Source organism: Esox lucius, chromosome 15, assembly GCF_011004845.1.
Source record: "Esox lucius isolate fEsoLuc1 chromosome 15, fEsoLuc1.pri, whole genome shotgun sequence".
Lineage (NCBI taxonomy): Eukaryota > Metazoa > Chordata > Actinopteri > Esociformes > Esocidae > Esox > Esox lucius.
Genome location: NC_047583.1, coordinates 25,256,712 through 25,281,875, shown reverse-complemented (window position 1 = coordinate 25,281,875; position 25,164 = coordinate 25,256,712). Strand labels below are relative to the sequence as shown.

Here is a 25,164-nt window from a genome sequence, read left to right as displayed (position 1 = left end):
AAACACAAATAAACGCTCTTATGCACTGGCCTGATCTGGAGATATAGGAGAGCCATTTACGATGTCAACATAAATACATTTTTTAAGAAATATAATTAAATGTAATATTTTCTATCTCACTGGTGGTTGTCGTCAATGGAGGATGAGTAATGAAAATTGACTCGAAAGTGCAACGCTTGTTTACTGGAGAATTGTGTAGCTTAGAGCCCACATATTTGTAAGCTAAAAACAAATACGCTTCGACTAGTAGCCTAGAGTTCTCGGCCATCGATACATTTTCATTATAAATGAGACTCATTTGTCTAAACAAAGAGAATGCTAGTTAAAACAACGGTTTTTTTTATAATACTAGTAATATGGGGCAAACCCGATATCTGAATGTTGTATGTGAACTTTATTACCCTTTATAGGGATTAAGTCACTATTGTGATAATAACTATTACTCCTGCTATAATATGCAGTTGAAGTAGACTAATAAGATACAAGGCCTACTACTTGTACTACAACTACTACTACTAGAAAATTGTTACTAGCGTACTACAACTACTAAGCTAATAAAAGCTGGCAAACCAATACTATTAAATTAAGTTTGTGATTTTTGAAATTCCGCATGGCATATGAAATAAAATATTCATAAATGAGTAACTTCTCAAAACCGTAACTCGAAACCATTACGCACGAGCGCATGATGGAGAGCTCAGTAGCAGACGGTCGGGGCTTGGATTTATTTAAACTGTAAAAAGATGGAGAGGAAACAAACATCATTAAATATGAAAGAAGTATGCTATAATCTTTAAATACGGACTGAACATTAAATGAGAAACGAAAAGGAATCTTCCGTTTTGCTAAGTGGTGATAATTCACCCTCGATAGAAAAACGTCACATTCATGTACATTTTTCTACTTATTAACATTAGATATCTAATATCTACATTTTAATACCAGGCTACTTATGCTTGAGACATAAAGTAGTACCTCTCCTTGGCCGTAACACTTCTGTGTCCCTCTTATTTCCAACGGAATGTAAACAAATTTTAAAAATGCACAGATATGTTGAATCAGCAATCTGGAGAAATCAAGAGCAGTGAAATGGATTAAGGTGATGTGGTCTATTTTCTTGCCACGATTTTGGTCCGAGAAAGAAACCTTTTGTTGATGGGGATGAGCCCATTCTGCGTTGCTTTGGTGGACGTGTGTATCCCTGCGCACTTCAGCAACTGCTAAGAACTGCTCTGTGATTGGCTGGAAGGAGGGAGGACGCGTTAATACTTATGGTGCTGTGGTTGGCTGTAGTCTGTAAAGGTTCAACCAATTTTTTTTACAGCTTAGTGTCTGTGGCTCCGTAATTAATTGTAGCTATCTGTCTCCTATCGATGTGTTGTAAAGAACATGAAATAGTTGTTTTTTTATTAGCAGAGTTGTCGGCGTAAAAGATTGAGACCCAACTGTGCTGCTGCTTGTTGCCATTTTACCTTGCGTGTGATGTTGGATATGGGAGAACGGAAAGAAGTGAAAATGATTCCTAAATCATCGTTCAGTATAAACAGTCTGGTGCCTGAAGCCGTCCAAAGTGACAACCACCACAGAAACATCCCCGAGGAAGAGGAGAAGATTCCTTTACCTACCCTTGTGCAGGACGCAAAGTCGGACAACATTTGCACAAAAAATGACAATTCCTCCAATGAAACGACTTGCACGGACGAGAAGGAAAAACAGGAAGAGAAGAAGGATAGCAAAGAGGGGGAGAGTGGTGGGAAAGACGGTGAAAAGAAAAACGGCAAGTACGAGAAACCTCCATTCAGTTACAATGCTTTAATTATGATGGCTATTCGGCAGAGCCCAGAGAAACGACTAACTCTGAACGGTATTTACGAGTTCATTATGAAGAATTTTCCCTATTACCGGGAGAACAAGCAGGGTTGGCAGAATTCCATCAGGCATAACCTCAGCCTAAACAAATGTTTTGTTAAAGTCCCGAGGCACTACGATGACCCGGGTAAGGGGAACTACTGGATGCTTGACCCCTCGAGTGATGATGTGTTTATTGGTGGGACTACCGGCAAACTTCGCAGGAGATCTACCACATCCAGGGCAAAGTTGGCTTTTAAGCGGGGCGCTCGTCTTACTTCAACTGGGTTGACCTTTATGGATAGAGCCGGCTCTCTATATTGGCCAATGTCACCGTTTCTTTCGCTTCACCATCCGAGGGCCAGCAGCGCATTGAGCTACAATGGAACATCACCTGCTTACGCTAGTCATCCTATGTCCTACGGTACAATGTTGACTCAAAACAGTTTGGGAAACAATCATTCTTTCCCCTCTTCCAATGGCCTAAGTGTTGACAGACTTGTGAATGGAGACATTCCCTATGCCACTCATCACCTAACCGCGGCGGCTTTGGCGGCCTCTGTGCCATGTGGTCTATCGGTGCCCTGCTCCGGGACTTATTCTTTAAACCCATGTTCATCCATAAACCTCCTTGCAGGACAGACAAGTTACTTTTTCCCTCATGTCCCCCATCCATCCATGACCTCCCAGAGCAGCACTTCGATGGCGGCCCGGGCTGCCTCCTCCTCATCATCATCCCCCCAGGCGCCCTCGTCTCTTCCCTGTGAGTCTTTAAGGCCCTCTCTACCAAGTTTCTCTTCAGGACTTTCTGGAGGACTTTCTGATTACTTCACACACCAAACTCAAGGGTCAACTTCAAATCCACTTATACACTAACAAAACATCCCACAGGAGCAAGACTGTAAGTGAACATTTTACACCCCTTTACATTGTAAAATATATAAAGAGAAGAGAAACTAAACAAAGACAAAACAAAATGAAAGCAGCCCGAACTGAAGTCCAGGCATTTTTTATTAATATTCTGCATTTATTTCTGTGTACATATGTCAAGTGTCGGGGAGTTGTTTATTATTCCACTGTCAGCAACGTGCAATGTGATAAGAAAAAAAACGAAGAGCAACGTAGGTTTTGGACTGAAAGGTATATAGCCTGCCTTAGAATGTGTATTTAAATAGTGTCTGCAGATTTGCCTAATTTTAATATTAAGAATATCTAATACCATCACATCAGCCACCAGTCTCCATGTTTGGAGTATTATCATGTTTCATGAGTGCGCTGGTGGAATATGATTTTTGCAACAAACAAAAAACACTAATTTTTGTTTTTTTTTCCTTTTCAAATAAATGTGTTTCAAATGCAGAATAACCATATCAATCCACGGCTCTTTGTTATTTTGTCCTCTCCCATAATGAGCAAATTAGTATACTTTATACTGACATTCATTTATATATTATATTTTCACAATACTATTATACTTTATCAACCAAAGAATGGGTTTAGAAAAAATACTCAAAAATATCAGTATTCAGCATCATAAGACAGAACAGATTCAGAAGGGGACAAAATGATTGAATGCCTTTAGCTTGTGTTGTGCATATTTTACTGTATGTGGTCACCACCAGGTCAGATTCTTTTTGTAATTAGTGAAATGTCAATACCTATTATAGGTTAACTTTGCGAACGTGTAACCCGTGTTGAGCAAATGCCTCATAAAAATATGGAGTGATTGTTTATGTCGTCTTTCAATTTCATGGTTGTGATATTGTGGTCTTATTCCCGTGTTTGTCGCTAAAACTGTTAATCGAACAAAATAAAATAATAGGTTACGTTCATATCTGATGAAAACTTTTGTCTTTTTTGCCATTCCTATTACAGTAGATGTACGTTTCGGTTGTTATGTTGCAAATGGTTGTGATTTGGAGTGCTATGCAGGGCAACATTGTGCGGGCAAGACCTAGGCCTTGGCCTTAAGCCGTGAAAGGCCTCCTCGGTTCATTGTTTGGCTTTGACAACCAAACGCTAAACAAAAGTTGTACATTCCTTTGTGTCCCATATTTTGATTACTTGGTACTTACGATGTGTTAGTTAAAAACAAACCAGACATGCTCATGTTAAACAAACTACAACCGCAAATTAGCAGTTGTGTTGCAAAGTGATGCGTAAAAGTCGACACGAAGTGCTAGTATAGACTTAATCATGGTCTCGTGCAGGCTGCTTAAGGGTTTTGAATTCGGCCTAGACGCTTTTAGCACTTATTAACGTAACCGCTGATATTTGTTTGTATTTGTATTTATAGTTTTCCTCCCCTTCACATTTTGTATTGGATGCTTATTGATTGATTCACTTCTGGGAGTTAACTCTTGAAACGTGATTTGTTATTGACTGTTGTGCAGACCGGGTCGTGCATGTGTTACTAACGTTTTGTTCTAATAGGACTAGACATAGACAACAAAAAACATATGACGTTTGAAATATTAGTCCTCTTCCTGGTTATCATTATTGTTTTTAGTCCCCCCCCCCCCCCCCCCCACACACAAATGGCATTAGGGCCTAACACAAATTAAACACAAAAGAAGCGTATAACTTTCAACAGTGTGCGGTCAGTAATTTGTTCATTTCCTAAAGAGGCATCGTGTTAAATGAGTCTAACTGTAATGCAATAACCTTACTGCTTTTCACAATGGGCTAGTGCAACTCAATATCTCCTCGCTAGATGTTATCGTCCAAAAGTTAAATGGGGTGACCACTCAAAAGACTAAGACTGAATGGAGAAGGGTTAAACCTTAAAGCAATATTCTTCTTAAACCATGGGAATATACATTAGCCAACTCCTAGAAATAATGTGTCAAGTTGAAAATGTTGTTTCTCAAACTATTATTGAAGGTAATATATTGACCTAGATATATTTACAGATTGATAATACATCAAATATATTGCAAAAAGTGGACTGTGTTAACATATAAGTAACGCCTATATGCCTCGGTCTATAGAGAATGCAATATTAAATAAATGCAACGGGCTATTCTTTGGCTTATTGTCATCATCATTATTACTATTTATGTTATCAATATATTATGATTAACATATTATTAGTCAATAATTGTTTTTTACTATTATTATTATAACTTTATTATTATTATTATTACATCCCTGCAGTTGATATGATACGGAAATATGTGCCTACGAAAAATAGCGGCCGATGAATGTAGAACCGAACTGAGACTGACACCAAATATGCAGAATATATGTAAAACAGTGTTTATACTTAATTATTAGCTATTAGCAAGAACTTGCCTTCAGTGTCCCTCCTGTATTTCAGCCACAGCAATTAGCAATCAATATACCTGAACCACGAACCACAGAGAACTCCTATTTAGAACAAAACATCCACTGAAGGATTGCGTGCCAAGCGCTGGTCTTTAGGACTGGGTAGCTTTACACATGACATGGATGATGTAACGACTAATCGGGGCGGAAATATATAGGCTATACCCTACTGTCTCTCAGCAAAATTGTGGTTATTTCAAATGTAAAGGCCTAACTAAGTAAATTATTTCAAGGTTAAAGATGTATAGGTGTCTCATTTGATGTGGCCTCAATCCCGGTGTCCTAATTTAAACATATATTGGCTTAAGGGCGTGGTGGTTGTACCTCATAGCGCTAGCCGAACGAATTGAGGAAATCCTCCTGCTTGTATTCTCCCCATGCTATTGTTCAGTCCAGACACTGGCTACTGAAGGGCCCTGGGCCGACTACAAAGCCTATCACCACTAGTAGTAACACAATATGACATACTGAGGCAAAAATCTGAACTTTCCGACCCTATGTTAGACAGCATACACATGTGCAAATATCTCGCTACGAATTAACAATATTTAGTTTGTCTTCAAATTACTGAGAGACTACTGATTTTATAATAACATACAGTCATAAAATGATAACTCACAAAGCACTTTGACCCACGTTTACGAAGGGTGACAGTATTAGGCATAGCCTGAATATCTGGTTTCCAATAAGACGCAGTATGCGCCAAAACCTCCTTTCTTGCACAGAGACTTGATCATTACCCGTTTTAGTATAGAATACACATAGAGAGAAGCAACCACGAGGCTCAGCACGCACGGGTTATACATATTAACATCTGATCACAAAAAACATTAAAGTCGTCAACAAAAAAAGTACTACGACCGTCGGCAGGCCACTGATGCAACAGCACTAACAATATTAATATGGCTATAATAATAAGGAAATTAAACCAACGATAGCCTACATGTTTAAAGCCTATGCACACAAAAATTGTCTATTCTTTTCATGTTTGACAAAGAATGTAAACGTTTTAATGAAAATACTTATATTTAAATAATTGTTAGTCTTGTGTTGAAAGCTCATGATCGCTATTGTCTAGAAGAGTGTATGTCTGGGCCTCGCAGATTGAGGGCGCTAGAATCTTTTAGAAGATTTGAGCAAATTATGATTCTTTATCATGCCTTTTTTTGATACCCACATTATCTATGTCTATTTTACTACAGAATTGCGTCCAGGGATGTTCAGAGTAGCGTTCATGTTATGACAGGGCTGAGTATGGCTTGTGAAAATGTTGGTTGCTATAGCTTAGGCCTGTATTTGTAGTAATTTAGGCCTGTTATTTACTACCCGTAATAAGCAAAGATGTTAGGTGATGCACGCTGGAAAAGATGCGAAAATGTCAAAAGTCACAATATTAAATAAGAATCTATTCATATATGTGAATGTTTACACATTGTAGTCAATAGTTATAATGAATTATGAATAAGTATTATATTAGCACAAGTGTTTATGCGAGAGACTGTTTGTAGATATATATCTGTGTGGGTGTGTAGTCGCCCTTATTTCCTCGAGCGTGCCATGCCAAGGCCCACAATACACACACCACCAGCAAATAAAACCGGAGTTATGCTGGTTTAAGTCTGGCAATCGTTTCTCTAATTTGTTAAAAGCAACAGGCACAACTAGCCTACACATGCAATAATAAAAGATTTCTTGTAGTCTGAATCTATTGCTTGGTTCATGTGAACTAACTAGAAAACATTCGACAGATCGTGAATAATCGTTTTAATGAGTGTGTAAAGCGTACGACTTGGTGCATGGAGCTGTCGAGTTAAACAAACCACCAGTACCCTGACGAAATCCGATTGTTTAAGTGCAAAGTCGTGTAATTTCAATATACTTTTCCTATAAAATGAATGTCTTCCTATTAAAATACCGATCACAATAACGCAACATATTTAAATTATTTTAATCAGTCAGTCCTGCTTCAGCGTTTTTTCAATAACCTATGGATACAGAAACGAGTCGCCGGCAAGAGGTTACTGGGCCTATATTTCATATTGCATTTTTAATATATATATATATATATATATATATATATATATATATATATATACATATATATATATATATATATATACATATATATATTTAAAAAGTGCTATATATATTATATTAGTGGGTATTGTTTTGTTGTTTAATTTATTTTATTTTAAGTAGATTTTTGGGTTTTCAATAAATAATAGCTCACCATTATGTGATTTTCCCCTATACAGTTAGTTACAGGTTAAATACATAAATTGCAATGAAACATATTTCTTAAAGCTAATTAATTAATTATCACTATATGGTTTTGGTAGCTGAAAAGTAGCCCATCAATCTGCAAGCGTTTCATACTCATGACAATCTTTCAGTAAGATTAATCTGATATGCTAACACATTTTTCTGGCGTTACTTTACTGTCTATTAAGCCATATTTGAAAATTTTAATATATGATTTAAGATGTCTAAAGTCAAGCTTAACATTTTTTGGGAAAACCTATGAGTGGTGGCAACACGTTTTGGGGCTGAATTACTTAGTGATGGTGCAAGCTCAGATTCAATATATTTATTAAAATACACTCCAACCCACATCTTTGTGTGGGAGTGTGTTTGTTTGTTTGTGTGTGTGTGTGTGTGTGTGTGTGTGTGTGAGAGAGAGAGAGAGAGAGAGAGAGAGAGAGAGAGACTGTGTTAGAGATGTTTGCCGTCGGCAGGTTAGTATGCTATCTGGTGACCAAACACCTGTATCGGTATGTATGCCCATGTTGAAGAACATAATTCCGTCGCATACAACAAAGTTCTATGAACTTGTCAACAAACATATTAATGCATAAACAATGAATTATGTATTTACTTCAGTCAAAAGGAAACGTGGACGATGGGATGGTCCGTGTTTTGGCTCTTCTCTAAATCATGCAGATTCAGTGTAGTCTAGTAAGTACCAACGTTAGGTTATGCCTACCGATTTAAAGGAAAGTTTAGGTCTTTAAGTTGATGCATTGTAAACGGCTTCTGGAGGTTACTATTTGTTGGTGAGTTTTGATTATGAGACGTTATTCCATCCTTCGATTGAAGCTGGGCGCTCACATGTAACATGCATGTTGCTAGACTTAACCTTTATTGTTCAACTGAAATTGTATGTATCTCATAGAAGGTGCAGCATACCTAGTTGATATGTTTACAACGTGGAATACATGGGCTTATCTAAACTTCAATATCAAGCTGTGCGACCAAATGTTAAAATAAGCGCGCGTCAACGAAGAGTGAGAGCCATCCGTTTTAGACTACAACTTAGCAAAGCTTGACGGATTGGGCTGTGTGTGGCCAGGCCAGTTGACAAAACCCCGCGGAGTGGTATTCGTTCAGTAGAGGCCCAAAGTTTCCCGTCTACAGAGACCGCATGGGTAAAACGAACATTTGTCTGTTGGAGTTAGTCACAGACGGAGACGCCACCTGGGTGAAGGCAACCCGATCTGGTTCTCTTTATTTTGTAAATGGAAACTGCTTCCTAGCGGGTGATTGTATAATAAAAACAATAATATAGTTTTGGCAATTATCACGCCAAAATATCTAGAAAATGTTAGGTCTATTGTTACCTATTATTATTTATTCATTATAATTTATACTAAAATAGGAAATATTGATAACAGGTAATTTCTCTTATGGCCTAACTAGAATTTTTTGTTTAACCCGTGCTGTAGGTTACATGCTCAAGCATGACACCTGGGTATAACCTACTCATCAGAGGTGTAGCTTATTTAAGCCACGGCTTGGATTCACACCTCTGACAGTTACATGTATCAATCTACATCTATACCCTCAGGGCCAAGTTGTGTGAGCATGGATTCAGCCTACAGAAACATAATATATATTTTCGACGTATAGGCCTACAAGGCGATAGTAAAGATTTTCCATAATTGAATTTGTACTTTACCTTTCAATACCTCTTTTTTATATTTTCGGTTTGTAAACATGTGGGAGTATTTTCCATGTTTATATTCTGGGGACCTTTAATAATATGAATATTATTTAATTTTTGAAGCAGCAGTATTAGCTTATAGCAGGCCTAGAAGTAGCCTAGGTTACGTCATATTTTTAAGTCATGTAGATTTAGTCACATTTTGTTGACGGGAATCGAACACCACTCTTGCCTCACTAGAGCAGTGCTTTCTCTAACTGGGTTACACGGGTTAGTAGTAATGTACCGGCAGGCCAATGCCTAGTGGTACGGACAGACTAGTGTGAGCTTGATAGGAACAGTTGTTGTGGTTAAAACACTCGCGCCTTCTGTCTGGTGTTGGTTCTACATGAGCTGTATTATGACATTTGGAAATGAAATCAACTAAACACAGTCTCAGATAAAACTTTTATAGATGCACTTTTTAATGACTGGATTACCTCAATACAACCATACCTTTAAACAACCCAAATCTGCGCCTGCGCCTGTTACAAAAACTAGACGTTCAACCAGACGAAATTGCGGAAGTGTTGGTTGTACGCAGCTAAAGGTAAATTGCAATCTTCGACGCTTGTCCAGGTCACCAGGACGTCAGGCAGCACTGCGGCAAACATCCGAGTACTTTCGAACAGATATTTTATTGTAAAATAACACCTAATGGGTAATTTGTGACATTATAAAATGCTATTACACCTGTAACTATTGCCACTGACCAATTGCTTCGACTTGCACATTAGGTTATTAGGTTAGGACTTAACTAATGCCTATATTCACATATTCCAATGACTATCATGCATTGTGCTACACTAGAATTCTTATTTCAAGACATTGGAAGACATAAATATATGATATTTGAAATGAAAGTTGTTAAAACACTTTGATTATTTGTTGGTCATGTCACATTAATCTATAGGAATTCAAAGCCATATACATTCTCGGAAGAAAATGCTTCTTAGGTTGTCTCTGTAGGAGAACCCTTTTGAAGAATGTATTGGTTAGAACCTTTTGATCCCAGATCGTACGTTCGTTGGTCTAGGTATACACTCTTCTTAGCGGGTTCTACATGAAACCCATAATATGTCTTCGTGGAACTCAGAAATAGTTCTGCCATGATCGACAAATTTCGCAGAACAATTGTTTTAATTTAATTTATTCTGAGTGTATAGTGTTCGCACGTTTTTGTGAGATTTTGTGAGTTTGCATACGATGATTAGAATGGTGTCTACATTATCAGTGCATAATTTCCTCGGTTGTTGCGTGTAGTTGCGTGTAGATAGTGGAATGGATTATTCTCCGGTTACAAGTACTGAGTGTACTGGCATGGATTAAAGTCGCAAACAAACAAAATTGGATTGCTTTTGTATGAAAAATTACTAATTCATTCATTCCAGCATCGTTTGCACTCTGCTCCATTACACTAGATATATATAGATTACATCCACCGTCACTATGTAAATAATAATACATGTACAAAATCTTTACTTCCAGCACCCTTTATACCCTGCTCATTGCACTATTGTCTCATCAGTCTTACTATGTTATTGTTTTGGTTTATTATGTGTATTTATGTGTACTGTATATTGCAGTAGGTGACTCTTGTTGAGTGTCCTTTGTTTAAGTTTTTTATGAGTAAGCACATCATGAGCTTGTATAATCCAGAGTCAAATTCCTCGTATGTGTACGCATAAGCTGGTTCTGATTCTGATTTTGAAGTTATACATGTTTTTCTTCAGACATTGGACTCAGTTCTCAGCTTCTCACCCACTTTTCCTTTCACCCATGAATGAAGACATATTTTTTTATTCTGTCTTTTGGGGGTGAGTCAGGTTGTCTGTCAGTGAGGTGTAGGCGACAGTCTGTCTACAAGCCGTAAGCTGATCTGGAGAGTGCTGGAGGAAAACGGGCAAGATTCCGGGCTTGCAAGCCGAGATATCGATCTACCTCAACCACCTAAACAAAGACTCACCTGTTTGCCTTGTCCATACTTTATTTTATGCAGTCTAATGCTTGTTTTGTTTTACTTTTCTTTTATTTCCATGGATCTGAGCTTTGATACACTTTTGGGAGTACATAAACACCGTGTTGTAGGCCTACATGGACATCCCCATCTCCTGTGGAGCTCCGGTGGTTGAAAGTCAAGACCACCCCTCTCTCTGCTCTCTCCTGCCTCACCCACTCATACTGATCCGAGCAGAAAATTAGGCTACTCTTGGTTATATTTCAAATCATGCCGGGCATAAAAGGTTGCATTCAGCCGAACAGTGCACAATAACATCTAGCGTGAGTTACAACTAATTACTACACAATTCCCACGGTTAATGTTTAATAAATTGGATCCACTAAAAGTTCGTTCATTATCTGTCATCCTTCTAATCGAGTTGCTTGTTAAATATCAAGATTCGTTTTTGGGTGTTATATAAATGTTCTACCCCAATAGTGGTGTGTATAGATCCTTGCAGATCCTTTCATTCATAGCATTCAGTACTTTTGGAATATGACAGTCATTTCAGTGTTGTGTTACAGTGTTTTGTGCTGTTATGGTTGTTATAAAATTTATTCTAAATAACCAGCCACTAATCAGCAGTCAGTGGAGCTTCTTAAACCATGGCTATTGCGTTTCCGACCCATCAGAAAAACGCCAATGAAAAACTGTTGATAGTGAGTTTTCATTAGTTTTAAATAGCCTATTGATCGTATGCACGTAATACATGAGGCAAACCAAACAATGAAATTATTACGTACTTGCATGCTGTGCTTGCAAATCACGTAGCCTTATACTGAATCAAACGTCAGTGAATACTAAACATTTGAGTATGTAATTTAATAAATAATATTAGACATTGAAAAATCTGTGAAAATATTAAGAAGCCAATACATCACGTCTATTAACTGAATTGCCGTAGCCTATCCATACTCCATTCAGCACTGTTAGGTCTACGCAGACTCAAAGACCTATGTTGCCTCGAGTCAAACATTTCATTTTTAGTCACAGGCGTTTATTTATAGGAATTCGCTACAGTTAAATATGACAGGTAAAATATTTGTCTAATAAAAAAAAAAAAAAAAAAAATATATATATATATATATATATATATATGTGTGTGTGTGTGTGTGTGTGGTGCTGTGTATATATATATATATATATATATATATATATATATATATATATATATATATATATACATGTTTAATTCCCAAGAGTCCGATCCAGCACTCCTCACTCGGTTGTAAGAATCAATACAGCTTCCAAGTGTTCTATTTGCACTTTTTGACAAACGTTGCATTCGCATGACATGTTCAATTAAACCTTGAAACCTGTTACGCAAACTTAGCTTACTCTCCTAACATGTTGTACGCCCACTCTGGTATAGTGTCGTAAGCTACTGTGTGAGAACAGGATGCTGCATTGCGTGCTCTGGTGATCTATAAGCCAGTATAACAAATCCGTAAAGTGGATATACCATGTAACCTATTAGCGCCAATAGTGAGGGTTTACGGTCAACCTTAGAATAAGGGTTAGGGTCCTGTGAAGCTCAAGTGATTGAGCATGCCATGTGCGCTCCTTAGGGTGGGTTGTGCAGTGTGCATGTGGAGACAGGGGTGTCAGGTGCTCTTTTCTTGACCTGAGCCCCTGGCACTCTAATAGTATGTGCACAAGACTGTGACCCTCTGAATAGTACTCATCTCTCCCTCCCCTTTGTTTATTTTTGCATGTGAGATAGTTAAAGAAATACGATTATAATAACAATAATTCAGCATTAAAATGTAATCTATACAGGCATTACATTGGATGTTTGTCCATCTGATCAACACAATATTCTATACATTTTCAAAGTAAGTTTAAAGAAACTCTGATAAAACTTTTATCAAATTCAAAGTGAATGTTTATTGATTTACATCCCAGAGTATATATATCAGGTGGGACAACCCTTGGCAGCCATTTCATCTGTAAATAATTTTGAATAGTGCTACCAAACCAGTATGTTACTGCAACATATCCATTATTTTAGTCTAAGTTGCTCTAGCTCATTGCATTTGGTTGGGAAATACAGATGGACAGCAATATTCATGCACATTTAAATCAGGCCTAAGACGGGACAGTTCTGCAACCTAACATTTATTGTAAAACATTTTTGATGGAAAGTATTTCCTGACAAAATTGCCACAACAATACTTTGTAAAACAGATCATCAACATTGCAAACTGGCTTCCATGACAATATGAAAAGAACCATGTGTTAACAATCCACACCAAATCATTTATTCTGTTTGCACCAAATGCCAGTGATGGCCTATTACAAAACAGAGAAAATAAATAAATACATTTTAAAATTCAGGTTTTGGTCAAATCTAATACAATACATCAGTGATGTCCTCTGTATTTTCAAGTATTAGTATTGTTGTCTCAGCATTATGTTATGGGTGTTCTTGTGTTACGGAGGTCAATTCACTTGCTTAGAGTTCCACTGGTTGATCCACCCAAAAAGTACCTTGTTGATGTCTTCATCTGATATATTTCAAGCTAATTGTGGCGTTATCTGTTATCCTTGTCCCTGGAATTTACATGGGAGTTTGACAGGATCAAAAGAAAAATGAAAGGAAACCCACCTGTCTTCTAAAAAATTAACCCATTGGATAGTCTTTTGATCAGGACATTAACATATTGTTTTTATATAATTGACACGTGGACTTCTGTGCTTGAAAATCAGAGCCACGGTTTGAATTTTGCTTTCCATCAGTGATTCCTAACCACATTTACTACCCTGAGCTATTATGACTAAAATAATGGGTGTATATTTCCTTATTAAAAGTTGTTAGAAATATATTCACTATATTTTACTCCTGTAATAGCAAATTTAAAGCATTTTTACCAAGTATTATTTAAAGGGTGTGAAGACACACGCAATCAATACTTATTTGTATTTTATTAATTTAGAAAATGTTATTACATTTTCTTGCACTATTAAAATATGTAGTAGATTGTATTCATGTATATGAAATATTGACAACATTTTGGATAGGAGGGTTTGGATGGGGGCCTCCAGTCCCAAACAATTCATTATGGAGTGAGGTGTTTGGGCAGTTGTCATGCTAACACGTTTCCTCGTGCAAGCCATTATACAGGATTAAGAACATTTTATAATTCTCAGCAAAATGGATTGTAGGTGTACATGTCATCAGTATGCCGTTTGAATGTTAGCCTGCATTCTTTGTTTGTATAGTATGTTTTTCATCTATGCAAATAGTAATGTGATGCTGTGCTTAATAATGGTATCCCCCGAGCATTGTTATAATGTTACCTTCTCCCCTGTCTATCAGGCTAGTTGCTAACTAGGTCTGCACTACTGGGAAAACTTTTATTGAAATCACAAATGTGCAATTCTGTAACTTTTGTCAACTTCGCACACGTTTCTTGAAGGCATTCTAGACATGCACTAATGTTACCTGGAAAAAAATGACATTACATATACATCTACTGTCACATTTGGATGGATTTACATTTAGATGGATAAAAGTTAATGTGAATATGTGAAGGTAAAATGGTGCTTGCAGACAGAATAATCAGGGTTACAGAATAACAGAATGGGAATCGAAGTTTAGCCACCTTAGTAGGGGATTGTCCAGCAACTTTTACCTCAACCACACATTGTAATTATTTCTATTAAATAGTAAGGTGATATAAGACAATGGTTTAATTGTTGTTTTCTTGTCCTTTTAGAGCTTTATTTTTAATATGTAATTATTCCCACAAGACGATATAACGAATATAATACTTAGATATATAATAAACAAGCTCTAAATGTAATAATTAGAAGGTATAATTAACTATCTTTAGCTGTATATAGTTTTTGTAATTTTGAGTTGCAATTTATCCACTAACATTGTGTTGCTGGATGCGCTTCGGTATTGAAATCGGTACCAAACATTGCAAGTCACTTCAACCTTATCGTCATCGTCATCGTCATCGTTCTCACCTGATTCTGTTTACCATCCTTCCAAAACAACCAAATGATGTGTTATGTTTTTGACAATAGTATTTAGTGCAAAGACAATACAACTCCTTGGATCTGTTATTGTCTTCATCCCAGCCTCTTCAGCAGTGGGAGCAGCAGTAGTCTGCATTCGCCCCATGATGTGTTGCTCACCCATGCTGGGAATGTTTACTGTTGTAATCAAGGTCCATGTAACTTGTTTGTGAAATGTTTTGCCTTTATGTTTTAGAGGTGCTATATAATTTGCAAATAGTGGGGCATGAAGTCACAGTTTGATTAAATTGCTGCTGGTAAAAATGAAAACAAAAGAAGCATTTTACAAAATTGAGATGTTTTGTATTTGTCTGGAAGAAAGTTTTTCCTACTTGTTCTATCACATTTTTAGCGAATGTGAATGTACATGTGTATTTCTATAGGTGGCAATTAAATCCATACTCATAGAAATATGGATACTTAAAGTAATGAATGATGGTTTAAAGTGATCTTAAATGTGATTTTACGTATGATTTCTGTTATACTTTCAATAATTGAGATAGCTATTCCTTATCTGCAATACAATTATACAAAGTATTATCATTACATAAATAATTACACATCAATACCAACACATGAGCTTGTGACAAAGGTAGCTAACTAGACGTCAGCATTGTTACTTTTTATTATGATGCCATGTTGCATTCAAAGCATCAAACTCACTGTACATATGACACCCCGCTCTATTGTTTTTATATGGTGATGTAACCACTAGGAGTCTTTGCTCCTGGGCTACTAGCTGTGTTTCCCCAACATTTCCTCAAGTTTGCTGACAGAACGGAGACTGCTGCTCTAAACAGGCTCTTCTGTGTGCTCAACAGTTCCCAGCCCCTGGGATCCCTCGAAGAGGGATTTGAACTGAGACCTATCCAAACATGAATCATAGCGCTAAAGGGAAAAACATTGACAACATTTTTTTATTTTGAATTTTATTTTAGATTTTCTTACACTGAGGTCAGTGATTGGTCTGTTAAGTTTAAGCTAGTGGTGTTTCAGACTGAAGATATTTGCTCCAGATGGATCTGTTTAAATTTATTTTTTAGGCAAAAAAATTCCCTCAATATTTTGGCAATCTGAAAATAAAAAATGAGCTGATGCATCTGTTTTTTACTGTGCTTTTTGACACATTGCCATGTTTGTCTAATTTTGAATGGTGCAAATTAAATGTGTCACTTGCTGTAACAGATGCAAAATATTCATATTTATTGTATTTTCTTTTTTGCAGTGGGTGAAAGGGAAAGGAAATGCCTTTCACCGGGCAAATACTGACCAAAAACGGGTTCAATCAACGTACGTCTTTTCAACCAAGAAATGAAAATGGAAAACATGTTGGATTTTGCAAAAAATTAAGAATTTTATTTGACAACTTGAAATTACATCTGTGCATTTGATAGTATTATTTATGTTTTGTATTGTCAGAATGGACATTCTCTTCGGGCAATGAATGTGTTTTCTGTCTTGTATATTGTGATGTTAATATCAGAATTTTTTCCATTGTAAACTATTTCAACATTATTGCAAATTGTATGGACATGTTCAGCATTACACATGACTACAACATACTACATCAGATCATGAATGCAGTGGCAGAATATCTGAGGCCAGGTGGTTTAGTCTAATGGTGAGACCCCCAGTTGCAAATCACTGCAATTAATAGCTGATTTTGAAACTGGCAAACATGTTGTAGAAGGTGATCAAATTCACATGGGATGACATTTGCTGTTTTTCCCAATACCCAGTGCAACACATTAGACCTTGCCACTGTTGTCATGTCTGCCAGTCCTTCAGTACAGCTCCCAATGTAAGTTCCCCTGTCAGTAATGAGCTTTTATGGCGTCCCCTCCATCTCCCATGCTCCCCAGGTACCGTCACCTGAAAACACGACAACAGAAAACTGCTTTTTTAGGGTTAGTGGTCTTGCTGTGAAGGTTTCAGAAATTTGTGAAAATAAAAAAGGCATGTAGACCCTCCTTCTCTCCCCACCAGCTGAGCTGAACACGGAACCCGGGGTGACCCTGCCACCAATTTTACAGACCAATTATCTACTTGGAATGGTGGGAGTTGAACAAACAAACAGCAGCCCTGCTGAGCGCTGGCAGGTCTCTGGCTTGTGGGAGACCTAGGAGCCTCTCACAGGGCTTTTACACCAGATCAATTCTTCATCACAAAGCCGAGCCAGCACCAGCTATAATTCTCCCTCCTCATTCACCAGCCCCATTCGCATGGCCTCCACACCCACCACCAAAACCTTTCCCTCATTGATCACCTCCGTGCCATCAACGCGAAGGACAAAGGAACCGGAATAACCATGAATTCATTTATTTACAGATGTATCCATTTCGAATCACCTCAACCAGTGGGTTTTGATGCTTGAATAAAATGTTTGTTTTTTCGGCTTGTGAATTGATGTCTTATTTTCTATTTATTTTTTGCTGGAGCGCTGGAGGGTGTATACGCAGAGCATGGTTGTAGGGTGACAGTGGACTCTGGTCAACTGCAGCAAGCCGCAGCGCTGTCAGCAGGCTGTTAGTCAGCCTCAGCCGCGGCATTACTACTGCAGAGTAAAATCAATGCCATCTTGATTAGACTGATGACAGCAAATTCACAGTTTCAGGCGGGAGTGTCCAGACAGAGGCGAGGTGTACAGCCAATAAGCTCCACTTGTCTGCACACAAATAAAACCCACCCCGCTTTGTTTATCAGGTGGAAAGTTCCGGAACGATTGCTGGGGGAATAGGTACGTTTCCGTTGTTATCCTCCAATAGGGACATTGTTATTTTAGCTCCACAAATTATGCACCATATTTTATTTCCTTTCGTCAATTTCTAATGCATTTCTTTGCGCACTATGGATTTCAGTCACACAGTGAATACATCGTTAATGCATAAATATTCTGACAAACACATTTCTACCCAAATAGCTTAACGCAGAAATGGCGATAGAACTTCCATCCTTTTTAGAAAATGCTGGGATAATGTGATGGATATATGCATGTGTTGATGCATGTTGAAAAGGATTATACTTAATGTGGGTTATTGTTATATTTCTACGTTAATTTCTTATGAGTCCTTCATAAAAAGTCAACACTTAATACATTTTCTCTGTTTATGTAATGTAGGGGCGGTTTCGCGGATGCAGATTATGCTGATTCACTGAGCTATAGGTCCATTATCTAAGGCGTCCATATTACGAAGAACGTACATCACAGTACAGACAGTACAGACTCATACATCTCACTTATTCTTACCTCCATCACTGAGATGTTTACTTTGAGGCCGTTCATCTTGTTTTCAAACTGAGCACTGCAAAGTTTCTCTGTCTTACCGACCCCTCCCAGCAACATTTTAAGTGCTGTGGATGCTGGTGCCCACAGCCTCTAACATTTATATTTGAGACCAGACTGCCTTTGTGCATAAATTGCAGCAGTTACGTTTGTTGTGAGAAGTTGGCAAAAAGAGAAAGGGGTATGTTCGTTGAGTGTTGTTTCTTTTCTTTCTACTCCACATCTCCAGATCAATCTGTGAGCAGTAAATGGATATTATTAAACAGCAAGGGGCACCTTAGACAGCAAAGACTCTGTGCTGCATGGAGCGCCAGGCGAGGATGAGGCTCTCTTTCTCTCTCTTTTTCTCTCGTGCTGCAACAGGGCAATTGACACGCTTTTTCCTGCCAATCTACGGTTCTTCTCTGACTGCGGCTGCCATGGCAACCTGCTCTTACCCCTCGTGGCAGCTGGCAGCCCCACACTTACAGAGTTGTGCTGCTTCCATGATTGGCGACTCGCAAAAACGAGTGAAGGGAAATATAGGGAACAACAGGCCTCTGCAGTACGCGTGGCTACCCGGTAGCCCGGTGACTTGTTCTGGTTGGACTAGAATACAAATGGCCCCGACGCCATGGTGATTTTATCTCAGGACCCATATGGAGAGGAGTGCGAGCGCATGTATTTTCCTGGTCTGTCCCTAGGCCTGTGTGTATATGCGCGCGCGCATGTGTTCACGCAGTGCTGTGACACAATGGCACGGAGTATGTCTCTCCTCAGCTCACTGCTACAATGTCGGGCCACGTCAGTCGACACTTTCATGACTTCGTCCCTATATCAACACCGAGGCCTTCGTTTGGTTTACAGCCATTCCCCATCTCTCACGATCTCAGATTAAAATGTAGACAGTTTTGCGTTGTACTGCTATGATACACTTGTTTTTTCCTCGTGGTGCAATTACGCCTCCCCCAAACCAATAGGTGCTCGCCAAACACCAAGTCACACAATAGTCATCTCAGTATCCTAATCTTTCCCTTTCACTCTCTGTGTAGCAAAACCCCGAATGTGCTCGTATGTCAACCTGCTTGCCACGCAGAGCTCTCACTTTGAGAGTGAGGGAGCGACAGAGGAAAGGAGAGAGAGAGAAAGATACTGTGTGATGGTTGGCACAGCTAGGATCAGGGAAGCAGAGGAGCGGGGAACAGAACAGGAAGGGTCTTTATCTGGACCAGATGTGATTAGATACACAGCCCTGGCCACGTGTGCATGTTCACACTAATCTGTGTTTAAAGGGAAACTCAACATCATCCACCTCTCAGGTCATGGAAAAGTCATCCTGTAAAGAAGACCACACATGTTCTCCACATATAGACGCTTTGTCCCAAATTGTGCCCTTCTTCTTGTCAAATATAATGAGCTACACAGGTACGGGGGCGCCATTTGGGACTCTTATGCAGTTAGAAATGATGCTTAGATCTTTATGACCTTTTGTAGGAATCCTTTGTTCAGAACAATGTTTGACTTTGTTTTATTGTTTGAGAAATGAGTGAAGAGCCAATGTGGTCTTCCTTGTGACCATGACACGTTGAAGACGTTATATGACCCCTATCGAAAGGTGTCTTGTGCAGCTAGTGTTCTCAAAAGACTTGGAATAAAGAATATGTGAAAGAACCATCTTGTAACGTTTTCTTCTTTAGTAGACTAACAAACTGCGATAGATCTGCACACACAAGCATTGCTAGAAAAGGTGCAGAATGTCCTTTAATCACAAGAATATTTTCCACCTACTTATTGAATGGTCTTGGTAGAGAGAGGGAGGATGGATGTTACTGTATCTCTTTAAAACTCACTTCACATTGATATATGGTAACTCATTTTCAGAATGCCAATGTCATTCTGAAGGCATTGACATCTATGGAGACTGAACATAGCGGAATATCTCTGACACAGAATATCTTTTGTAAGATATGTTGTGCTTTTTCAGAACACCATTAGAGAAATGTTGCATTGTTATGCTGCATTTTATATATCCCTGTGTGAGCGAAGAGGGCAAAGTAGAGCGCACATTAACATCGCTTTAGGCTTTAAGCTGTCATGAAATTGCTGCAGAGAAATGTCTTACATGCCATTGTTGAGAAGCTGTAATTTCATCATGTTTCAGGAGTTACCTATTGAAACCCTTAACTGGGTGCTAAAATTGGCTTGTAAGTATTAGGACAATAGCAATTCCTGAACAACTGGAAACTTTGTCTGTGGATGTTAAGTAGAGTTTCCCCTATGCTTTTCAGAAGTACTTTATGATTGTTTATAACTGGTTGAAGGATACATTTCCCCCCAAGGAAACCAATATTTTAGCATATAAATTGTATTGCCTCTGTGGAACTATGGAACTAAAAAATATTCAAGTTGTAAGTGGATTTTTATTTAAACAACTCGACAATGTTCGAGTTGCAGCTGGAACATAATTTCAGGGACGTGGTTTGTGTAGTAACTCTTCAGTACTTCCTTTAGACATTTGCCCACACTCCCTGTAATACTCTTATGGAAATACCTGTTAGTAAAGGGTGTGAGGATGCCTTGAACCTCACACCTAACATCTAAAAATAGTTCATCAACCCTCTTTCTTTAAAAGCCATTGTTTATTATTTAGTTTTTTTAAATATGTAATTAAGTCGGTCAATATATACATATATTCCTTGTGAAGCGAAGACGTCTTCCTGACTTGGATGCTACAGTGTAGGACCCAACTCCCGCCTTTAGACACAGACAGTTCCTGGACGTTGGTTGGCTGCTCAACAGAACATGTGCTGACTGGACAACCACCATTACATCTAAGCAATGGCTGGCAATCTAAATGATAAATGAAATAGGATGAAGAATTAACCAGCAAGGGGATTATTTGACTGTGAAGTGCAGAGTGTACTCATGTGAGCTAATAGATGTAGAAAACAGAATCCAGCTGGTCTGTGGACACAGACAGGACATCTACATAGCTTTTCATTAGCCAAGCATATCCACTTTCAGATTTACGCTCCTTACTGTGTCTCAGTCATTTCTGCATACTTTATTTAATTTATTTTACCTTAAAGGGGAATAATGCCAAATATCTAAGATTTGTCTGAGTTTATAAATCTCTTGAAGTAACCGTTTGACTGTCTATGTGCACAACTCTCTGGCTCAGGGTGAGCTGGGTCGAGCTACAGTGAGAGAAGCGTCTGAGGTTTACTTTGCTCACCCCCACTAAAGCGGTTTGATAGAACTTTGTAAAATAACGATTATCTACATGGGAAACAAATGTTCTGTCACAGCGAAAAACAATAAAATTCTTTTGCGACTGACATTTATTCCAAATGTATGTTGTAGATACCTGAATAGAATAGGCTTCCCCAATTTATTAAGTATTATTTCACAAAGTTCTACCAAATCACTTTAGTGGGGGAGAACAATGTAACCCTCTGACACTGCTCTCAGGATAGCTTGACCCTGCTCTCCCTCTGTGAGAGATTTGCATGCATAGAAAGACAGTTCAGAAATTACGTTTTGTGAACTTTGCTGAAGTAAAAAGACAGCTAAATGAGTGTGACTTATGAGAAACCTAAGATTCTCAGGTAAAAATACAATACATGTAGGTAACAACTTTGCCTTTTTGACATGCTGTTATGGGTAGCCGATCCAAATGTGTGCTTTTCAAGGCAAATTGATTGTTGCCCAAGACCTTGGAGTAAACAGCCTTGGGGGCAATCTGAGAGACACTGAGCATAGTCGTGTCGGCCCAGTGTGGGCAGAATAAATGTGTCCAATGTTTTAACCCGCATTGGACACACATCGTGTTACTGTGGGTGTGTTTGCTTGGAAAACACATGTTTATTTCAGGCAAAGTGAGGGCTGCTCTCAATAGATATGGGCACTGAGACATACTATACCAATTCTATGGGGGTCAGTGGGAAGCGGATGAGCAAAGACACATTAACCCAATGTGAGCTGCCTATTTGGGGCTGGTTTTTGCCCGCATTCGGCCCACATTGTTCCAGTGTGGATGTGTTTGCTGAGTTGACTGAGAGTTCAGAAGCCACATGCCATGCCCGCATCTTTTTCAATGGGGCCTGACATTTTGTATTTCTGGCCAAAAACCACCTTAGACACTTACAAAACAGGGTTGGGCTCATTATCATTTAAATTGTCCATGAGAACAAGTATTGGGCAGTTTAACTCAGTAAATACATTTCAACCTAACGCCCCAACAGAATGACGTCACATGTGAATGCCTAATACATTTCAGTAGACTTGCAGACCTAAGCTTTTGGATGGTAATTCATAGTTGTATGTCTTTGTGTGTTTTTTTAAATGTTGTTTTAAACCTTTCGCAAATCTTCATCCTGAGCCATTTGGAATCCATAACCAAGCTTAACCTTTGAAATAATTCTGTTGCTGCAGATACTGCTGTGTGTGTCTATATATATATATATATATATGTATTTTTATATATATATATATATATGTATTTATATATGTATTAATATACATATATATGTTTAATTCAACAGTACGTGTTTGTGTATGTGTGCATATGTGTGAAGGCACGAGTGTGTATGTGTGTATAAACAGTTTTGACTGTGCAAGGGTTGAGAGTGAGGTAGGAGGCTAAGGTGCACTGAGCAGTCAGTGACATATTGCTTTCTAATTAGTTGAACAAGTGGCTGTTGATAGAAGGGAACAGCATGTTGGTAAGAGATGTGTGTTAAGAGAGACTATCAGTACAAACCAATGGGAGAGATCCCAAGAGGAAGATTAGTCATGGACATGGTGAGGAAATCTTGCACTGCGTGAAGGGTGATACAAAACACAGAGATTAGGTAACGATGGAAGGAAAGTTCACCACACCAGAAGAGGAGTTAATGTAATAATCTGTTTTCAGAAAAATAAGTTCCTGGTCTTGTCAATGTCTTGCGGCTAGTGCACATTCAATACTAAATAAAGTCATAATGTCCCTGTGACTTACTGTTTGGAAGAACAGTGTGGAAAAAAAGAATAGATTCAGAGGAGATTTTTCCACGATCTTCAACCTTCCTAAACCTGTTGGGAGTTGTTGTGATGGGACACTGTCATGGAGACTGCAGTTGACTAGATTATGGTGCTCCAACAATGAGGAGACCACCCATATGATGGAGGTTGCTGGAGTCTTTAGAACCCTAATGGACTCCAAGTTTCAGCCTGCTTTACTCCAAAATATATGGTCTGATGTGCAAATGGCTGTGCTACAGACATGGTATAAAAGATGGTATCACCCGAATGGCTTCACCTAGGCTTTGGCACCAGGAAACTTCCAACATCACCTGTGCCTGGCCACGCTGTCTAACGCTGTGGAAGAAGCTTAAAAGAGTACATAGCATTGTTGCCCAACAGGTGAGCAGTGGCACAGTGGAACTACCTGTGGAAGATAGCCGGCATGCTGGGCAGGAACAAGGGCAGAGGTGTCCAGAAGGGCTGGAGTCTGAGCAACAGGAGTAATTGGACAATCTGATGCAGAGTTTTTGTATGTCTTTGTAGCATGAGCTTATGATTAATGAAGAATTAGTGTGGTCCAGCACTCTTTTCTGAATAGTACTGCAACACCTTTTTGTTTGCTGTATCATTGCTAGCCATTGGCAAAGAGAGAGGTAGAGGAGCAGGAGAATGGTAATATTGAGGAGTTAGGATTCACTGAGACATACAAACAGCAGGATAATGTGACTAGGAAGGATTTCAATTCCCGACCATACATGAACGATGCACTGATCTTCATCAAAGCGTAACATGGTTTAGTGCCCTCAACCTCCACAATGGTTATTGACAAGTGGAGCTTGCCCAGACGCCAGGCCTTTTTGATTGGATATGGACTGTGCGGTTCACCATCATACCCTTGGAACGTTGCAACGATCCTCCTACATTTTAAGTGTCTGAATGGAGCGAGGGCTGGGCACATTCACCCAACAAAAGTGTGGCCCATTTGGATGATCTCGGAGCAGACTACAGGGGAACTCTGTAGTCTACCAAATCTGTGTGAGGTTCTACTCACCAATTGTTACACAGGACTAAAGTCCATTAAAAAAACGTGTAACCAGTTGCAGCAGCATTCACAGACAGGTGCTTCTCTTCTCCAGGTGAGTTCAGGCTGTTTGAGTGTAGATGAAAATGGCACTGTATCTTTTGAGGCTGTAGACAAATTGGGTGGGTCCAGTGATCCTAGCAATCTGATGTTGATGTGGGCCATGACAAAGCTCTTATATAACAACTCTGTTTCCAGAAAAGTTGGGGCACGTTGTAAAATGGAAATAAAAACAGAATGCAAAGATGTGCACATCATTTAAACCCTATATTCAATAAGAAATAGTACAAAAACAACATATCAATTATTATTTTTATTTTATTTTTATTGTTCCTTTAAATATACACATCAACCATAACATTATGACCACCTTGCCTAATATTGTGTAGGTCCCTATTTTTCCGCCAAAACAGCCCTGACCCGTCCAGGCATGGACTCCACTAGACCTCTGAAGGTGTGGTATATGTCACCAAGACATTAACAGCAATTCTGAGGTGGGGCCTCCATGGATCAGACGTATTTGTCTGGAATTTTGAATTTGGAGGCCAAGTCAACACCTTGAACTTGTTGTTGGGTTCCTCAAACCACTCCTGAACTATTTTTGCTTTGTGGCAGGACGCATTGTACTGCTGAAAAAG

At 38.7% G+C, this 25,164-nt stretch overlaps 1 protein-coding gene across 1 annotated transcript; it reads left to right on the top strand.

Annotated features, from left to right (window-relative positions):
* The first annotated feature begins 1,317 nt into the window (after positions 1-1,317).
* On the top strand, positions 1,318-17,572 carry foxg1a (forkhead box G1a). Its single transcript, XM_010892924.4, has 2 exons — positions 1,318-2,749; positions 16,405-17,572. Exon 1 carries the CDS (start codon positions 1,483-1,485, stop codon positions 2,722-2,724), a length of 1,242 nt encoding a protein of 413 aa, XP_010891226.1. The 5' UTR covers positions 1,318-1,482; the 3' UTR covers positions 2,725-2,749; positions 16,405-17,572.
* The last annotated feature ends 7,592 nt before the right edge of the window (positions 17,573-25,164 follow it).

Excerpts from the sequence above, each read along its gene's own strand:
- foxg1a (XM_010892924.4), top strand. The coding sequence starts at position 1,483 with ATGTTGGATATGGGAGAACGGAAAGAAGTGAAAATGATTCCTAAATCA.